Source organism: Alternaria infectoria, assembly GCF_024043175.1.
Source record: "Alternaria infectoria strain BMP 0036 chromosome Unknown scaffold_5, whole genome shotgun sequence".
NCBI lineage: Eukaryota > Fungi > Ascomycota > Dothideomycetes > Pleosporales > Pleosporaceae > Alternaria > Alternaria infectoria.
This window is the reverse complement of record NW_026250694.1, coordinates 618,844-638,040: the sequence shown is the minus strand read 5'-3', so window position 1 is coordinate 638,040 and position 19,197 is coordinate 618,844. Positions and strand designations below refer to the sequence as shown.

General features: G+C 51.8%; 8 protein-coding genes across 8 annotated transcripts; 4 read left to right on the top strand and 4 right to left on the bottom strand.

The window, feature by feature from the left end:
- Nucleotides 1–382: 382 nt before the first annotated feature.
- J4E92_003891 (uncharacterized protein) lies at nt 383–1,504 on the bottom strand (the record flags this gene model as incomplete). Its single annotated transcript, XM_051495284.1, has 2 exons — nt 383–388; nt 437–1,504. 2 exons carry the CDS (start codon nt 1,502–1,504, stop codon nt 383–385), a joined length of 1,074 nt encoding a protein of 357 aa, XP_051354303.1.
- Nucleotides 1,505–2,329: 825 nt separating this feature from the next.
- DPH5 (diphthine synthase) lies at nt 2,330–3,296 on the top strand (the record flags this gene model as incomplete). Its single annotated transcript, XM_051495283.1, has 3 exons — nt 2,330–2,464; nt 2,524–2,648; nt 2,696–3,296. The coding sequence occupies 3 exons, from the start codon at nt 2,330–2,332 to the stop codon at nt 3,294–3,296; spliced, it is 861 nt and encodes a 286-aa protein (XP_051354302.1).
- Nucleotides 3,297–5,414: 2,118 nt separating this feature from the next.
- J4E92_003889 (uncharacterized protein) lies at nt 5,415–7,741 on the top strand (the record flags this gene model as incomplete). Its single annotated transcript, XM_051495282.1, has 3 exons — nt 5,415–5,718; nt 5,778–7,483; nt 7,535–7,741. 3 exons carry the CDS (start codon nt 5,415–5,417, stop codon nt 7,739–7,741), a joined length of 2,217 nt encoding a protein of 738 aa, XP_051354301.1.
- A 491-nt stretch (nt 7,742–8,232) lies between these two features.
- J4E92_003888 (uncharacterized protein) lies at nt 8,233–8,568 on the top strand (the record flags this gene model as incomplete). Its single annotated transcript, XM_051495281.1, has 1 exon — nt 8,233–8,568. The coding sequence occupies one exon, from the start codon at nt 8,233–8,235 to the stop codon at nt 8,566–8,568; it is 336 nt and encodes a 111-aa protein (XP_051354300.1).
- Nucleotides 8,569–9,422: 854 nt separating this feature from the next.
- Nucleotides 9,423–10,607, top strand: J4E92_003887 (uncharacterized protein; the record flags this gene model as incomplete). The annotated part of the gene is made up of 3 exons (XM_051495280.1): nt 9,423–9,879; nt 9,938–10,396; nt 10,456–10,607. 3 exons carry the CDS (start codon nt 9,423–9,425, stop codon nt 10,605–10,607), a joined length of 1,068 nt encoding a protein of 355 aa, XP_051354299.1.
- Nucleotides 10,608–13,881: 3,274 nt separating this feature from the next.
- Nucleotides 13,882–14,780, bottom strand: J4E92_003886 (uncharacterized protein; the record flags this gene model as incomplete). The annotated part of the gene is made up of 2 exons (XM_051495279.1): nt 13,882–14,154; nt 14,235–14,780. The coding sequence occupies 2 exons, from the start codon at nt 14,778–14,780 to the stop codon at nt 13,882–13,884; spliced, it is 819 nt and encodes a 272-aa protein (XP_051354298.1).
- Nucleotides 14,781–15,452: 672 nt separating this feature from the next.
- Nucleotides 15,453–16,976, bottom strand: SLD2 (DNA replication regulator sld2; the record flags this gene model as incomplete). Its single annotated transcript, XM_051495278.1, has 3 exons — nt 15,453–15,811; nt 15,863–16,792; nt 16,844–16,976. The coding sequence occupies 3 exons, from the start codon at nt 16,974–16,976 to the stop codon at nt 15,453–15,455; spliced, it is 1,422 nt and encodes a 473-aa protein (XP_051354297.1).
- Nucleotides 16,977–17,280: 304 nt separating this feature from the next.
- On the bottom strand, nt 17,281–19,063 carry DLD1 (D-lactate ferricytochrome c oxidoreductase; the record flags this gene model as incomplete). Its single annotated transcript, XM_051495277.1, has 6 exons — nt 17,281–17,372; nt 17,425–17,950; nt 18,001–18,222; nt 18,269–18,751; nt 18,806–18,885; nt 18,940–19,063. 6 exons carry the CDS (start codon nt 19,061–19,063, stop codon nt 17,281–17,283), a joined length of 1,527 nt encoding a protein of 508 aa, XP_051354296.1.
- Between the last annotated feature and the right edge of the window lie 134 nt (nt 19,064–19,197).

Here is a 19,197-nt window from a genome sequence, read left to right as displayed (position 1 = left end):
GTTAAAGGAGGGCGTCAATCTCCTTTTTATCTGGGCATATGCGGTCATGTTTCATGTTACGTCTGTGAAGGACTCTTCTCTCCATGCATACTCGACCGACAAGGCTGCCCTCACTCTGATCACCGATGCTATGAGTGTACCAAAAAGGATATGCGCATCGGAATTAGAAACCAGTAGTCAAACTTGGAGTTGGTCTGCTTTCATGCATTGTCTGTGGATATGATTGTGTGATTCTCATTCGCAGTCCTGAAAGTACCCCGGATTATTCAATTCCCATGACACGGACGCCATACACCCTGTTACCTGCTTAGGGTATCAAATAACCAAAGCGCCTTATCCAAACACCTCGTGCTGAGCCAACCTTGGTCGCATGACTATGGCTTTAGATCTAGGATTCATCAGTATATGTTCTCACACATCGCATGTTATTACTCACCAACTTGAGTGCAGCCCTATGCACGTTCCTCGTAAAGTTGAGCATAGCCTTCGCCTTGTTGTTCCCCCTCTGCAGCCGCCTGTAACCCTCCTGCACATGACTCGGCTGCACGGGCTCCCTCGCCTCCTCTGGGGGATCAAACAGACCACGCTCTCTCTTCCTCTTGAGCCGATTCTGCTCACCACCATGATTCTTCTTGTAAAGATCTTCCGCATCCTTGACCTTGAGCGCCTCCTCCGTAAGCGTCTGCACAATCTCAAACGTCAAGAAACCAAGGATATCGATGATATCGTCAGAGGGTTTAGAATCAGTAATGAGGCCGAACCCAGCCCATTCTTTGAAACGCTTGCCTTTGCGGTAGGTGAAGGATGCTTGGCGGCAGTCAGACCAGTGGACGTATTCCTCCCTCGTCATGTCCTTGGTGCGTTCGTCGGCGTTTTTGAGGCGTTGGAGGGTAGCGTAGTTCATTTCCTCTTCTTCCTCGTCTTCGACATCGTCTTTTTGTGGGGGGAACTCGGTGAAGAAGGAATGCACGTCCCAGACTAAATCGACTTTTGCGCGCTTGGCTTTCTTCGAGGCGTCGACGGGGGCGGCGCCGGGACCACCTGCTCCTACCACGCCGGCGGCTATGTCTGCATCTCCGGCTCCGACGTCTGCGCCGCCATCGCCACCTTTGTCGTCTGAGTCTTTGACGGAGCGGCGCACGTCTTTCCATTGCAGGAAGTGCCGAAGGCGGGAGATTTTAGCCCGGTCGTGTCGGATCAGCATGAAAAGGTCGTCTGTGGATATGGATTTGCTGCCTCGGCGTGTGGCTAGGGCTGTGCATTCTCGTAGCATGTGCTGGACTTGGTCTTGGACGATTGATTCGATCAGCGTGGTTGTTTCGGGGGAGGGTTCGCCGGTTTCGCCGGAGACGAACATCATCTGTGGGATCGTTAGATTCAGGCCGATTTCGGAGTCAATTTCGAATGGGAGCAGAGCTTCTGGAGATGCGGGCCGAGACATTGGGGGCGAAGAAAGCGCAGGGGAGGATGTAGAAGAGGCCATGGTGGTGGCCTCTTGCAACATGGTTGGGGGGAAGTGTGTGAGTCAAGGAAATGTGTGGGTGGCACAAGTGCTGGGAGCATCCTGTGGGTGAGCGTTTTTGGGAGCTCGCTTGTATATTTGCAAGACGAGATGGGTGGGAGATGAGATGATTGTAGGTGAAGTAGAGTTGGGGCCATGTTGGCTGTTCGTCTACAACGTGACTGCGAATGGAAAAGAGCCATAACCCATATACGATGTATGAACGTTTGCGTGATGTAGGAAAGGATTTCTAGGGTATTCAAACGACTTGATCGAAAGGTGAAATTGTGTTGATGCTTGGGTAGGCGCGCGTAACAGCGTCCTTCATGCACAGGGAAGGATGTGAAGGTCGATGATGCTATAGGCAGCGTATTTTAACCGAAACTTTCAAAATTCCATCTCTTTCTTGTTTGGAGTGTTAAAGAAAAATCAGGAGAAGACCACAAGAAGAAGATGCAATTGACTAACCTGCTGGATCTCCGTCCGATACTTGGCCATCTTATCCTTGTCCGACATGGTGCCTTACTATGTCGCCCAAAGGCTCCTATAATCATACAAAGCGCGTCGCCAACTTCTCACAGCTATACAAAACAGAAAGTCGAACACAAGAGGCGTGGGGCGCGGCGAGGAATGTGAATGGAGTCCGGGGATGGAACGTGGTTTGCGGTCTACTAGCGCGATTTCAGGCGATGCCTGATGCGACAGCACGGGTTGGCCCGGGCACGCTCAGCCCTACCACATGCAAATCATTCAGCCCCGCCGAACTTTTTGTCAATTTGGCGAACAACCCCACCACGACTTTCACTCCACGCGTCAGGACTGCCCATCATGCTGTATCTCGTGGGTCTCGGCTTGGCGGACGAGAAGGACATCACTGTCAAGGGTCTGGACATTGTGAAGAAGGCGGAGCGCGTCTACCTCGAGGCGTACACGGCGGTGCTGCTGGTGGAGAAGGATGTGCTTGTGAGTCGAAGATGCGATTGACGGGTGAGGCACTGGGAAACTAATTATCACGGCAGTAGGAAGCTTTCTATGGCCGCGAAGTCATCATAGCCGACCGCGAAATGGTCGAATCGTCCAGCGACGATATCCTCAAAGATGCTGATAAAGTCGACGTCGCATTCCTTGTCGTAGGCGATCCATTCGGGTATGTTCCTCTACGAATACATACTACGCCTATCTAACACCCAACAGAGCGACCACACACACCGACCTCGTCCTCCGCGCCCGCGAACTCTCTATCCCCACCCGCTCCATCCCCAACGCCAGCATCCTGACCTCGATCGGCACGACCGGCCTGCAACTCTACAACTTCGGGCAAACAGTCTCGATGGTCTTCTTCCTTGACAACTGGAAGCCCGCCTCCTTCTACGACCGCATCAAGGAGAACGTCTCCATCGGCCTACACACGCTCGTCCTCCTCGACATCAAGGTCAAGGAGCAGAGTCTGGAGAATATGGCGCGCGGACGCAAGATCTACGAGCCGCCGCGGTACATGACTGTTGCACAGTGTGCGCAGCAGATGCTGGAGATTGAGGAGGATGTCAAGCAGGAGGGTGCGTATACAAAGGAGAGTCTGGCTGTGGGTGTTGCGCGCGTTGGTGCGGAGGATGAGAAGATTGTTGCTGGAACATTGGCACAGCTGTGTGAGGCGGATCTGGGGAAGCCGCTGCACAGTCTGGTGCTACTGGGTCGGCGGACACACGACCTTGAAAGGGATTTCCTCGAGGAGTTCGCCGTGGACAAGGAGAAGTTCAGGGAGGTCTGGAACAGAGACTATGGGGGCAAGCAATGAGTTGGCATGTAGCAGCACGCGAAATCGCTTAGATGCGGCTCTTGTTCTGATGAATCACCAAAATCCAATGTCAATATGCCATACTGAGACTGACAGACGAAGCTGGGCATTGCGTGCGTAGCCATAGTTGCCTCTACTCGATCCTGCATTCTGTCCATGTCTGCGCTGTTCGCTCGCGAATGCTGACCACATGTCGTATACATGTGTTATCCTGTTTCTTTTCCGTCGTTCCAGTTCTCCATGTATTCGACATGGTATCGTCCTTGCATCTATATCCCATCTTCGAAGACTTTCTTCATCGTTACGATGCACTTTTCCAACTCCTGCTCTTGTAAAGGGTGAAGGGCTAAGCAGAGCCTGAACCGATGCTCCGGAAATGGCTCGTGTGAAGGGAACATTTTGATACTTTCAGACCACTTCCAGTCTCCTTGTATGACTATTTTTGGGTCTACATGCGCGAGCGCCGTTGTTCTTAATAGTATGTTCCGCCACCATCCAACATCGCTCATCTTACTGATGAGAGTCCTATCTTTACGGGCATGAACCGCAAGTGCCACGATCTTGCGTATGATCCAACAGCTACAAGTGTGTATACTTTTCTTCTCCATAAGCGAAGGCCAGATCATCCGGATGGTAAAGGCGTAATATTCTTCGCAGATACGAGCGATCAAACGCCAACTCTTGTCTGCAATGAACTGTCGTACAAGGAGGGGACGGTGTTCCCATACGGTGATCTCTCGGAGATAACTATGCAGGGCCATGGGAACTTTTTCGAGGAAGTTCAGTAGGTGAAGTGGACCGCATGGGAACACTATATCATTGCGACATATAACGATGTTTTTCGTCTCTTCCTTCAGTTGCCGGCAAACATGTTTAAGCTGGTTGACCTCCCTGGCGGTCTCGAGGCTGTTGTCGAGCTGTTTTGCATACCAATCTTGCTCGCGTTCCTTTTTGGAAGGTCTCTTTTCCATGACAGGGACCGCGTAGAAGCGGAATATTCCGGAGTTGCTGGATGGTTCTTCGCGACATACCACACCTCTCGGGTTCGTGAGAGTGTATTCGTAGACTATATTTCTGAGCTCAGCAGGGAGTTGGAAGAAATGGCAAGTGCCATCCGGGGAGGGTTGGCTTGGATCCATGATGTCTTTGCGGCGGTTCGGAGTGGCGGGGTTTTGATTGCGTTGGGTCGAGAAGTCGATCTTTAGGGACGTGGGGATATTGAGATAGTAGATAGTAGATGGTAGATGGTAGATGGTAGATAGTAGATGGTAGATGGTAGATAGTAGATGGTAGATGGTAGATGGTAGATAGTAGATAGTAGATGGTAGATAGTAGATAGTAGATGGTAGATAGTAGATAGTAGATGGTAGATAGTAGATGGTGCGATGTCTTTGGACGAGTGTACTGTATTTTTATATCGCCCTGCACATTACCAATATGGTTGAGTGGCCGTCCTTCGGTTGCCGTCTATTGGTACCTTACTGCGTTAGTGGATCCAGATAGGGATGAACCACCCACAACTTCTGCATTTTAAATGTTATCTGTCAGAGAATAGATCTTTGGGTCAGAAAATCTGCTCCTTTCAACAACAGACAGTGGTGATCTTTCATTTATGTTCCCTTGCAATGCTGATTGCGGAACGAATGTAGCCATAAGTACATCGTACAAGACGTCGCCCGTCGAAATGTACCGGTGGTGTCCTGTTCAGGTGTGATGCCTAGATTTGGGGGACGAAATAATAGTTGGAGAGTTCGGATAGTATTAGTAGGCTAGAATGTTGATCGCAGCGCTACTGCAGCTCTTCGCCTAATACTAAGCGACATCCATGGATAGAGGTTTAGAAGTGTCTCTCCACGAACATCTTTTGGACACTGCGTGATGTGACGTGCGAGATTGATGCAGTTGGTAGCTGCCTGGGCATTTGCCTGGGTGGAGGTAGAAGTTGCGAGGTCAAGCCCTTGAGAGGTAAGTGCGTCTGACGTCACACCACAGTCATTCATTGGCCGAGGCAACCACAAAGCATCACGATGATCTGTACAATCTGATCGGCCCGCTTCTATTCTTCCGCTTGCAGCAGTCTTTACAAAGATTCAACCATTCAGGACTAGCGCACTGACGATGTCCAAACCTACCGACGCCATAGTAGATTCCGGCTCGCCCGGTAAGCGGCTTCTTCAGGATGTCATCAATACGCCCTCCACTCGCACGCCTTTACCTTTGGATAGAAATAGCGGTACTGAATTATATCGACAACACAGTCGCAAGGAAGAGAACATGCAGAATCCAAAGATGAAGAGGGTCGCATCAAGACCGCAGACCTCCAGCTCAAGACGCTCGGCAAATGGCTACATGCCCATAGAAGACTATGGGCTGATTGGAAATATGAGAACATGCGCCATGGTCGCAACAGACGGAGGAATCGGTATGTAAATTCTGCGAACCGTATGTTACCCACATACTGACTTTGTACGCCTACTCCAGATTACATGTGTTGGCCCTACTTCGACTCCCCGTCTGTCTTCTGTCGCATTCTGGACAAGGAAAAGGGCGGGCACTTCAGCATAGGGCCCACCGGCGACGATACATGTACGACTAAACAGCAGTATCTACCTGCGAGCAATATTCTCCAAACACGCTACCTGAAGGAGGAGGGGGTCATGAACGTCGTGGACTTCTTTCCAAGACCGAATGACAAGAACTGGGACGAAAAGTATCATGCGAACGTACTCGCGAGCAACCATACAGGAAGCGTACCAGAACGTCCCGATCTGAAGAAGTGGCTAGTCAGGCGGGTAGAATGTATGCGGGGCAAAGTTGACGTGTGCGTCGAGGTCTTCCCTGCTTTCAACTACGCGCAGGACAAGCATACGACCGAGATTGTCGACATGGGCAAGACTGGCCAAGGACATTGCCTGCAACGTGTCACCTTCAAATCAAAAGACCTCTCCCTGGAGCTCAACGCAACGATCGATTGTGGGGATGAACCCGACGGCGTTTGCCCAAGAGTGGTTTTTGAGAAGTCACCGGAGCCACAAGACCTGGGCGACGGTGTCACGGCCGCTTTCACTTTGAACGAAGGTCAAGCCGTATCCTTCATACTGCGCGACGCGGAAGATCACAGCCCAGATGTAATTGAGACTGAACAGGTTCAAGAGCTACAGACCAACACCCAAATGTACTGGGCCAGGTGGATAGAGCAGAGCAAGTATAAAGGCCGATGGGAAGAGGTGGTTACGCGGAGTCTGCTGATTCTCAAGATGCTGACCTTCGAGCCAAGCGGAGCAATCGTTGCTGCACCGACTTTCTCTCTGCCCGAGGACTTTGGTGGATCGCGAAACTGGGACTACCGCTACTCCTGGGTGCGCGATGCGTCGTTCACCATCTACACCTTTCTCCGGATGGGTATTAGCCATGAAGCTGAAGCCTACATAAGCTACATCTTCCAACGTGTCAAAGAGGCCAAAGCGCGGCAAGGAGCTTTGCCAATCATGATGACCATCTGGGGCGGCACAGACATTCCAGAGCTCGAACTACCCCACTTGGAGGGATACAGGGCTAGCCAACCGGTGCGGATCGGCAATGGCGCGGCTTTCCATGTACAGCTTGACATTTACGGGGAGTTGATGGATGGCATCTACCTCGTGAATAGGTTCTCGCGTCCCATCTCATATGATCAGTGGCTCCTTGTCCGACATATCGCGGACTACGTATGTACTGTCTGGAAAGAGCCCGACATGTCGATCTGGGAAGTCCGCGGCAAGAAGCAGAACTTTGTGTACAGCAAGATGATGCTGTGGGTAGCCCTGGATCGGGCATTGCGCCTGGCAGACAAGAGGAGCTTCCCATGTCCGCATCGAGCCGAGTGGTACAGGGTCCGCGATGAGATCTACGAGGAAGTCATGGAGAAGGGCTACAACACCGACATGGAGTGCTTCATCCAGAGCTACGAGTCGAATGATATCCTGGATTCGGCGGTCTTGATTGCGCCTCTGGTCTTCTTCATATCTCCGACTGATCCGCGCTTCCTCAAGACTCTCGACCGCATACTCAAGGCTCCTGAGAAGGGCGGGCTGACGAGTACCGGTTTGGTGTACAGGTACAATCACGCCCTGAGCGACGATGGCGTGGGTGGGCAAGAAGGCGCTTTTAGCATGTGCACGTTTTGGCTCGTCGAGGCGTTGACAAGGGTAAGCGGTCTGCGTTGCAACACAAAGTTTTGCTTTTTACTGACATCACAGGCTGGCGCGTACAACGAGAAGTACCTGTTACAGGCGGTAACTATCTTCGAAAACATGCTAAGTTTCGGAAATCATTTGCACATCTTCTCGGAGGAGATTGCGCGCTCGGGGGAGCAGTTGGGCAACACACCACAGGCGTTCAGCCATCTGGCGGTGATCTCAGCGGCCTTCAACCTGGACAAGACGTTGACTTTGCGACGCAAGTAGAGTGGCATGGAGGGTGGTAGCGATAGATGGCAATGCAAACCAGACGCTGAAACGTGCATGCATGTTCTAGATGGGCGCGCTAATCTAACGCACAGGGACGATCAGCAGCTAGCACGTCATGGCTTGCATCGTTCCACAGCCGGAAATCGATCTAATGTCGCTAGCTGGAGGATGCCGTACTCTTGGAAGGAATGTGTGGCGCCGGCTACCAACCGCCCCTGGTGCACTGACTGGGCAATCTCCCAGGCTGAGCCGCGCAACTTTCAAGGCTTTCCTGCCCTTTGCACCTCTGGACAACGCACCCCAACCCATCGCCAGCGGGCCATGACATAGCACCCCCATAATATCTTCCTTCACTCTCTATAATTCTACATTCGCTCTCTTCTCGGCCTCTTTTTCGCGTCGTCCACGTACCTCACCCGTGCCGTCATCTTCAACTGCCCACCTACCTACGCGTCGCAATCCGCACTTCACTCTCACCACCCGCCATCATGTCGCTTTCATCCACCTCCTCCTCTTCCTCCTCCTACAGCGTAACGAACCTTTCCGTTATTGATGAAAAGCTCGAGATGCCACCTCCGCCCACAGAACTCCTCGTCAGAGACTTCGGTTGGCCATCGGTTTCTCCGCGCTACCGCGGCGACCACACGCAAGAAAGCAACCCCGACTGGGAACACGACCCGCTTGATTGCGAAAAGGCCAAGGCAGAGGCCTTTGAGAAGATGGAGCGAAGCTACGCCCTCTACATGGCCAATCTTGAGAAGAAGCCGCCCGTGCAGAAGAAGAAGGCCACCTGGGCTCGCTTCCTACCTTGGGTGCGTGTCTAACGCACTCTATCGACTGCCCGTCGCCTACACAACAATGGCCAAACATGACCATTGAAGGCTTCGCGGAGAGGCGCGGTTGCTGCGACACGATCCTCGCAGCGCCTGACCACGACGTCGCCTCGAAAAATTGGATACGCACCTGCCCGCCACAAACAATTTTCAAAAGATACCCATTGTTACGAAAGAAAAAGAGATACAACCTCGATACCACCGGATTGGGGACAGGAAGGAAGCAATGCCGGTGCACACCCCGGCACACGCATGATTCGGAGGCAGCTCGGAGTCTAGATCCGGCCTGCCGAGCCATGAGTGACGGGGGAAGGTGCGGGGCTGTCTTCCACCTTGCGCCCTACACTGGAAGCAATCTTTGATACGCGTTTTCTTGTTCCCTTTGTTGCTCAAAAGCCTTGCGCTTCGCTCTACGATCTCGTTAGCATATACCCTTTTTTGTATACCCAGTTTAGATTTTTTATTTGTTACGCCCGAGCGAGATAATACTACTAATACATCAACGATTCTTCTTCACATTCCTGGTTCGTGCTGCATCTCGTCTCGGGGTTTGTATTGCGCCGCGGGGTTATTATCACCTCGACTATCGGGAATGATCACCCTCACTCCACTGTCATGCAGCGGTAGACCATTCCCGACCGTTGCACGCGGTAGATATATCTACATGGCTCCACTACACGACGTGTCGGAATTTTTTCCTTAATTTATTCTCCGTCGCCATTGTCTGGTTTTCCTTCGCTCTTTCCCCTTTAGCATTGACGCGCAGGTGACACTCACGCTCCCGTCACACAACCCCACTCGAAGCATACCCAGGATATCCTCCATACCTGATATCCATCGCCATCATGGGTTCAATGCCAGAGAAGAAGACTATGCGTGCGCAACAGTACGATGCGCGGGACAACAAGCTCCACCTCAACGAAATACCCATCCCGACACCGCGCGAACATGAGATTCTGGTCAAGATGGGCAGCGCATCCCTCTGCCACACCGATGCCATGCTCTTCGAGCCCAACGACCAAGGTCTGATTCTGGGCAAGAACCCAGTCACCATCGGCCACGAAGGAACAGGCAGAGTAGTATCAACCGGCTCGGGAGAGTTGGCCCGAACATTCAAAGAAGGCGACCCCGTCGGCTTCCTCTGCGCAGTCGACTGCTGCTTCGTGTGCTACGCCTGCAAGAACGTACACAACGCATGGTGCGCAACAGGCGAGACCAAAATCCAAGGGTTCAGCGCCGACGGCTATTTCGCCGAATACGCAGTCGTAGACGCTAGGGAAGCCATCATCCTCCCTGAGAACCGTCAGTCATATATGTTTATAATCAAGACACTAACGACAAGCTAACTTTCCACCAACAGTCGACCCCAAGACCTCAGCTCCCCTCTTCTGCGCAGGCGTAACAGCCTACCACGGCATCGCCGACTGCCAACTCCCGGCCGGGTCCTGGCTCGCCGTAATCGGATGCGGCGGCCTAGGCCACATGGGCATCCAATACGCCAAAGCCATGGGCCACAACGTCATCGCCATCGACATCACCGACGACGCAATAGAAGAAGCGCGTATCTGCGGTGCGGACTACACGTTCAACTCCATGGCCGACAAGGACTGGAAAAAGAAGATTGTAGAGCTTACAAAAGGTGGTGTTCATGCGGCTGTTAACTTTACAGCGAGCAAGAAGAGTTATGATGATTGTCCGGCGATTGTCAAGGCGGGGCAGGGGATTATTATGGTGGTGGGGATTCCGCAGCAGCCGCTTGAGTTTAACGGGTTGGATATTGCGTTGGGGAGGTATCAGGTTAAGGGATCGAGTAATGGGAGTAAGTTCACTTTTTGATTTTGTGAACGATGGAGTGGAGATACTGACCATTGTGTGCAGCTTGCTACAACATGAGAGAGGCAGTCGAGTTCTCGGCGAAGCATAACATTACGCCGCATATGACGACTTTCAAACTGGAAGAGGTGCCAAAGATGGTGGAGTTGATGAATGCGCATAAGGCCAAGGGACGGATGGGCGTTGTGTTTGACTGAAGACGTTGACCGTATGAGTGGAAGGCGCAAAATCTATAGAGTTACAAGCGATGTGAGGTGGGAGTCTTCCCCCGGTATACGCTCTGCTCATCTAAGGCTACCAAAGTAAATCCATGGCGGTCCAGAACCGGTTTTTGAAGGCTCTGACCTCACACCTTCGACTATAAAATCTTCGGTTATGGCAGCTCTCTCCTCTCCTCAATTACACACTTCCTCCTCAAATATACAAAAATTTGAGACACACCTTTGCATGTGTCTGGCCTTTCTCCGCCTTCTTTTTACAAAAGCACGATCCAGCTACTCTATGTCTGCTTCAAAACACAAACTTCACTTTACATGTTCCTCAATTCGGAGCACTGCAATTACATATTCCTACACTGTTATTCGGGTCTGAATTCGATACAAAGACCAAAACTTTATACGCAGACCAGACATGTGCTGTTCTCTTGGGTGTGCGAGTTCTACGCCCCGAAAGCAACCGACTGGCTTTCCAAATGGTCTTGAGCAGAGTTCCAAAATAACGTCTTTGAACGAGAAATGTTTGCGCGAATAAGGGATCTTTTGCAAATTCATGAAAGTACTGTTGCCACTTCTCTAATTGAAAGATACAAGCGACGATTGAATGTTTCCAAAAGACACTGTCGAGATTATCATGTCTGGTCTCCTGTCCGAGCTCTGTAGTCGCCGAGGAGGACTATAAAACAGCTGTTGCACTCTATCCTCTACTTGTCATCCACAACAACGATTACCAAAAGTTATATCCAAAGTCTATGTTCTACGGTTACATGTGCTGGTTTCGCACTTCTTCTCAAAAGAAGGGAAGATATCTGCCATGAGTGGAACAGGAGTTCGCATAATCCAACATTCTCTCACTCTTCTTGATTCTGACTCTTTACTCTCAAAACTTATGTCCAACTCTGAAAGCCTTATTCAACTGGGATATAGAGAGATCGTTTCTGCGGCAACGAAAAACATTCGGTCTCTGTTAATGGTTTCGAAAGATTGGTTGTGGGACTACATGAGATCCTCGCTGTGGAAGTACTCAAAAGACAACCACGTCTGCAACATCAACATGAGAAGTGTGCCCCGGGGTCATGATATCACCCATGCTCGGTCTTAGGCAGGAGTCAGTGCACGAGCCTGGCAAGAAGTACTTAAATACTTCTCTCCTTCGACTTCTCTCTTTGCTTTCCATTCCACACCAATTTCCATATTTACCTAAAACCGCAGGCGCACAAAGCCATGCGCTGCTGTCCTCTTCTTCTCCGAAACAACAATGCCCAAGTTCATGGACCGACCCAGAAACGGATCAAAACACATCACAAAGACAACGATGTGTTCTTCCTCGGGTTCTTTCCCCTACATCTCTCGCTTCCAAACACCTTCAACTAGAACTCATGTTGGAAAAGCACTTGAAACCATATTCAGAGTCACTGTATCCAAGTTTCTGAATGTGGGGATTGAAACTTTGCAACGTTCACATCATGGGGCTGTGGCCTTCTCTGGCCGGTCTAGAAACCGAGAACAGTTGAACATAAATACTCGCCATCCTCTGCTGTCCTCTCTCCTTCATACTACACACTTTCCGAGATTCACCAAAAGCCCATGCTGCACAAAGCCATGGCTTTCTGTCCTCTCTTTTTCCAAAACAGCCAATTAGCTCTTCCATGTCCCAGCTGAGAAGTGGACAACGATATACCAAGCCTTCTTACCTGGTTCTTCTCTGAACTGTCTTCTAGTCATTTGACACTCTCCAGAATCCGAAACTCGGGGACTTTGGATTCATGTTTGGGTTCTGGTGTGCCAAAAATATTTCGTGGACGACTTATGTCTTCGAGACAAGAGCAGCAACTCAAAACTAGCCGCGAGCGCGTACATGGAGATTGGGTTGTAATTATTCTACAATTCAACACCAAAACCTCTCGAGAGCTGATGGATGAGCAGACTCGCGAGGAGTGGGCTATATAAACACCACTTCGGCTTTCTCTGACACTTCATCACACCTTCTTCTTCTTCGTTGCAAAAGCTCCATTTCAAACGCCCTATGGGCTGGCCTCTCTCCTCTTCCCAAAAACATATCGTCAAGCTGCACATGCAGGTAGCTTCGACTGCAAAAGTCATTATGAGACACTTCATGAACCAAGAAGCCCTTCCAAAAACAATCGATGTCCAGGGAATGCCCCACCCTCGCGGTTCCCAGGTTAACCAGCTTCTATCAAATATCCCTCTAAAATAGGTGTCCACATATGTCATGTCTTCTGCAGAAGACACCGCACTTCCTACGTCACCAAGAACTTTCCCTACCCAAAACTTCAAGACTTTCATTGCATGTCCCTCCTCAAGAAGTACCATCTACATATAAAACTCCTCTCCCCCGCCGGTCTTCCTGTCTTTCTATACCACCTTCCAATTCTTTATTCTCTGGAAAAAAGCCATGTTCCGGAGCATGGAGTCCGGCTCCTCTTTCTCCTCCAAAATTGCCAAAAATCTTGGAAGGACGAGTCCATGTTGGAACCAGAACACCATAGCCGCCCAGTTCATGTTTGTCGGTCTCAAAACACCAATGATCTCGTTACATGGTGGTGTCTCTGCGCGAGGGAAACCATTATAAATGCGCATTGGATTCGCGGAGACTCTACGTCTTTCACTCCAAAACTTCCATTGCTTAAAACCAAAACAAATGGTTGTTCTGGCCATGTATGTGCCGCTCTGAGAACCGAACCATAAACAGCGGTTCACTGCTTCTCCACTGCCTCAGAAAAAAACGCATCTGTCGGGACCAAAAGTTATACCTGCTCCACTCATGACTATGGTGGCCTCGCTGGTGTTTCCAAAAAAAAAAAGTCAATTATGACTATGCCATGTTGGAGTCAAAAGACTTCCACATCGCTTGCATATTCCCTGCTGAAGGATCTCCCTCAAATCTTCATGGAGAAGAGAGTTGTGGACAGTCCTTGTTATACCCAAATCTATATGTGATCAGTGTATGTGTGGTGGTTTTGGGACGTGTTGCGATAGCAGTCCGCATATTGAGCGGTTACCCCCAAATAGGCGCTGTGGAGACCACGGGTCTGGATATGATTGTGGTGATGATGGTGATGATGATCATTACTCTTATTTTGTCATTGTTCTTGCTCTTCATCGTAAGGCTATAGCCAAGCACATAGCCTGCTACCAGTACACTCCATACTTCATCCTCCATCCTCCACGTGTCTTGATGCATATCGTACACCACCCCATCCCTCTGACCCACTCAGTCTCCAGCCTCACACTCTTAGACAATAGTCTCCAGCTCCCTCGCATACCCCAGCGTATTCTCAATAACCTGATCGCTCGTAACCAAAATATCCCTGTTCAGATACTCATCCTCCTGCTGAGGGAAGTATATCCTGCCGTCCTTGACAACCCAACCGCTCTCCTTTGCAAAGTTGACGACGCTGCCTTCCGAGTCGAGGAAGAGGAGGGATTTGGCGTCGGAAATGGGGATGGAGGGGTATGCGCGCTCGGAGCAGGAAGCGATTTCCTTGCGGATGGTTCCGATGAGGATCTAGAGATGTGTTAGCAGATAGTCCGGTTTAAATTATGAAGGATGTCGTGTGTTTGGTGGTAACTACAATGATGACGTACCTCAGTAAACAGCGCAAACTCCTCGCCAGGCACCCTCTCGCTCTTCGTCTCAACCCACACCTTATCGTAGCTCCCCTCCATAAGCGCCTGCTCCAGACGAATCGGATACTGGATGAACGGATCAGCCTCTAGCTTCGCGCTCGCCTGGGCGGCCGCCACCTCGAGCGTCTCGAGCAGCGTGTGGAAGCCCGCGTAGTCGCCCTCGCTCAGCAGCAGCAACAGGTACAGCCCCGTGACCTTGCTCGATTGGCTGCCATCCTTAGGTAGTGTGGACTCTGGCAGCGAGTAGAAGGGCTGCAGCTGCTGGAAGTAGCGGGTAAAGGACTCGGTGTCTTTGAGGCGGATGGAGATGATGGCGCCGAGTTCGAGCGTCTCACGCGCGAGCTGCAGGTGTTTCCGCGGGGACTTCTCTTGTGGGATGAGGGCGTTGAGGTTGAGGAGGGCGATCTTGGCTTTGCTCAGTAATGAGGTGGATTGCTGGTAGTTGTGCGACTTGAGCGTCTGGTGGAGCTGCTGGAGCACGCTGGAGAGTTCCTTTTCGGCCATGGTGTGCGGTGTCTCGCTTTTGGTGGTTGTCGTAGATGATGGGGAGGGTGAGCGCGGGGATTGAGCGGGTTGATGGCGTGGTCGGGTTGGGGTGTTTGTTGCGGCGAGTGGAAGCTTCGGTGGTTTACGTCGGGGGACCGTCGGCGTCGGAGGTGCTGGCCTTAGCGTGGGCTGCGTGCTCACCGACCGCCACGGCGCGTCATAACCTTCAAACGTACGATAGCGAATATATGCCATAGTCTTCACTTGTTGTCAAACACGCTGAGCATGTTCCTGGGAATATAATCATAATCTGAACACTTTTCAAGATATAAGCCTGACATCCCACGCGTGCCAGGCACCAACCCATGCAGATGACCTAGCCGGTCACATTGTCCCAGCGTGGGAATATCACTATTGGCGACTGGTATGCTTTGGTATTGGTCTACTTCTGTTTGCGATACTGCAGCTGACATTCCTTCTTGCACGTTTTAGAGTCTGCCTTGCATGACCGATTGGGTAGTCAGCACGCCACGCCTTACCTTGTGCTACCGTAGAGATTACTCGTGTGAAAATCTTCTACTCAGAGTACCGTATCGGGGCATGCAGACATGTCCATGGCCTGACCGGTTCGTAGTTCCAACACATCTCACCACCGTCAGACGGAACATCGTCAAATCATGTCCCTTTTGCTTATCTTCTTCTCCCAAACTTTCCCTTTCCACCTCCACCAGTCGCTGCCTTGCCCTTGATGTTGAGTCTCCGATAATTGGCATTTGCCGTAGCCTTGATCTTTCGGGCCGCCGTCTTCAGGACGCCCTCTTTGACCGGCTTCTCCTTTGCTTGCTCTGGTTTCTTTGCTGGCACTTTCCGTCTCCTCGGGGTATGTGAAGCGTCACTCGCGTAGTCGGAGTCTCCATCCAGATCAGAACCAAACTCGTCTGCTATGTCTGCTGGTACTTGTGTTTCAGGGACGGCTGCTTGCTCCTCGTCTAATTCGTCATGTGTCTGTACGGCTGGTATTGGTTTGGGCTTTACGACGTTCGGACGCACTGAGAAGTTGTTAGTCATGTAGCTCTTTGGATGGAAACAGCACATCTTACTTATCACTCGCCGTGTCTGCCTCTTCAAGCCCTTCTTCTTCCAAGCCTTTCGCGGCTTGCCGTCACGACCAAGTTCTGGCTCTTCGTCGCTGTCTTCATCAGACTCAAGGCCTCGGTCCGGGCCTAGGGGCATTGCCGCCTGGCTATCTTCGATCAAGATCTGCGGCGCTCTAGACTTCTTCGGTACGGCGATGCCTTCTTCCTCCATTTCCAGTTCGCGCATAATATCCGCTTCCTCGTCTAGTTGGTCCTCCTCGTCTTTCCTCATCGCTTGTATCATGGAACTCAAACTGCGTCCCAGGCCGCGGCGCATCCAGGGCGCAGGACGTGATATGGGCTCCTCCACCTCGTCGATAGCGCTCAAGACATTGTCTCTCTTCAAGAACGCAGGTGTAGCTAGGCCTCTGGTTGTAGATGACGGTGTACCCTGCTCGTCTAACCTCCTCTTCTTCGGTGTGACGAACTGATTAAGAAGGAATCGCTTCCCGGCCGACAGTGGTGTCCGCTCCCCCCGTGCTCTCGACTCCAGCGACGTCTCGCTTGCTGCATCTTGTAATCTCCTACTCGGTGTTTGTGGAACATTCAGTCCTACATCTCCTAGTACAGTCCTCGGTTTGCTCGGGGTGCCTTGCGCGAATGGGAGCTGGTCGAAGAGACCTAGCACTATACCATCGCGCTGAGGCGTGGGTCCTATGACGGAAGGTCCTTGTGGGGAGAGCAGCTCGGCTGCGTAATCTACATTCTCCAGTGTATCTTCATCCTCTCTTTTCCTCTTCATCGGCGTGGAAAGATTGGGTTTGGGCGCGGCTTTTGGTGTGCGTTCGACATCGAGGCTCGCTTTTCGGCTTGGGGCGCGCTTCGAGGGGGTCTGCGGCGCGGCTTTGGTGGATAATCGTACTCGTAGCTTGTTGTACTCCTTGTACATTTGTGCTGCACATGTTTAGCAGGACACCAGTACTACTGGTGTCGCTCTATACGTACAGATCTCGGCATTGGCCTTGATATCATCGCGTCCCGCCTTCCGAGCATTGTTTTCGGCGGCGAACTTCTTTTCCCAAACCTTCAGTTCCTGTCGTAGCACAGTGCAGCGCTGTTCAATCTCGTCGTTACTCATGTCGTCTTGTGTGGGGTAGGAATGCGTGAAAGCGGAAACGCGAGCGTAATTGATTTCCGCATCTCAAATCGCGGTACGCGTTACGTGCACGCGACAAAACGCCACTAGCAGGGATGTCTCAGCCTTGCCGGCTCCACCCGCGGGCATCATCACATGCACATCAATCCCGAAAACTCAATTGGCAAGCATGACGCATCAGATATATTCTACAAAATACTATTCACAACTCCCTGCTCGCGCGCTTGAGAGCTCGAACATCATGTCGCTGATGCAGAAAGGGAAAGCCGGACCAAAAAAGGGGAATCTAGTAGTGAACAGCCTTGTCGTAGGTGGCCATGGCAGCCTCCTTGAACGCCTCAGCGAGAGTGGGGTGAGCGTGACATGTGCGGGCAACATCTGGGACATTGTTAGCTTTGTTCAGCAAAGATAGATAGTGTATTCGACTCACCCTCTGAGCTAGCACCGTATTCGAGAGCAAGAGTGCCCTCTGCGATCATCTCACCGGCGTTGGCACCAATGATATGGATACCCAATATCCGGTCAGTCTGGGCATCTGCCAGGAACTTGACCATACCCTCAGAGTCGAGGTTGGTCTTGGCTCTTGAGTTGGCGGAGAAGGGGAAGGTTCCGTTCTTGTACTTGATACCGGCCTCCTTGAGCTCCTGCTCGTTCTGGCCGACCCAAGCGACTTCGGGGTGGGTGTACATGACGGAGGGAATGGCACCGTAGTTGACGTGGCCGTGACCCTTGTGGATGTATTCAATGGCGGCGACAGCCTCCTCCTCAGCCTTGTGGGCAAGCATAGGTCCGAATGTGCAGTCTCCGATAGCGCGGATGTGGGGAATCTTGGTGCGGTACTCCTGGTCGATGATCAGGCGGCCCCTGTCGTCGGTCTCGAGGTTGATGTTGTCCAGACCAAGACCGGAGGTGTATGGGCGGCGACCGATGGCAACGAGGACGACGTCGCAGTCGATCTGTAATGGTTAGCATTCTCTCTAAACACAAATGTATGCGATGAACATACGGTCTCCTCCTTTCCACCCTTGGCGGCTTCAACGCTGACGTTGACGCCAGCGTCGTGAACCTCACCGGCGGTAACCTTGGTGTTAAGCTTGAACTTCAGACCCTGCTTTGTGAGGATCTTCTGTGTCTGCTTGGCGATCTCGTTGTCCATGCCAGGGCCACCGATTTGGCCCAAGAATTCGACAACGGTAACCTCAGAGCCGAGACGCGACCATACGGAAGCCTACGAATCGTTAGAAATGCTATATGGTTCAAAGGATGATTCCTACCATCTCAAGTCCGATGATACCACCGCCAATGACAGTCATCTTCTTTGGCACTTCCTGGAGCGCAATAGCGCCAGTGCTTGTGATGACCTTCTGCTCGTCGATGGTCAAGCCAGGGAAGGGTGTAGCCTCGGAACCAGTGGCGATGAGGATGTTCTTGCCGCGGACGGTGGTCTCGCCACCCTCGGTCAGGTTGACAGCGACGGTGTGCTCGTCCTGGAATGCGCCAGTGCCCTTGATGTATTCGACGTTGTTCTTCTTGAAAAGGAACTCGATTCCCTTGGTGAGACCGGAGACGGATGTGTCCTTCGCCTTCATCATGGCGGGGAGGTTGAGCTTGACATCGCCGACCTCGATACCGCGACCCTTTGTATCGTGGAGAATCTGGTGGTAGAGATGCGAGTTGTTCAGGAGCGATTTTGAGGGAATGCAGCCGACGTTCAAGCAGGTTCCACCGAGGGAGCCACGCTTCTCGATACAGGTGACCTATCGCCGTGTAAGCCTTTGAGCTGCGCAATCGCCACGTCTGTCGTCGCTAACCTTCATGCCCGCCTGTCCTGCCTTGATGGCTGCGACATAGCCTGCGACACCACCACCGATGATGACTAGGTCCTTGTCCTCTATCCAACAATCAGCACATGCTCCCCTCTAAACCTCGTAGTAATGCGACTTACCAGCCTCGGACGCATAGCCTCGTCGTAACCGGTTCTGGAAGTAGATGTTGGATGCGCAAAATGTCTTTTTGGAGACGGGCCGCGTCGCCCTCTGCATGGCGCGGGGTGCCAGTGAGCGGAACATGGTGGAGACTACCGAAGAATCGCTACCAAGAGAAGCCGTGAAGTGTACGGCGGGGATGACAGGCGTCAATGGATGGGGCGTGGGATGGGAGATGTGGTTGAGCTTTTTGCGGAGCTCGGCCGGGAAGGTCTATG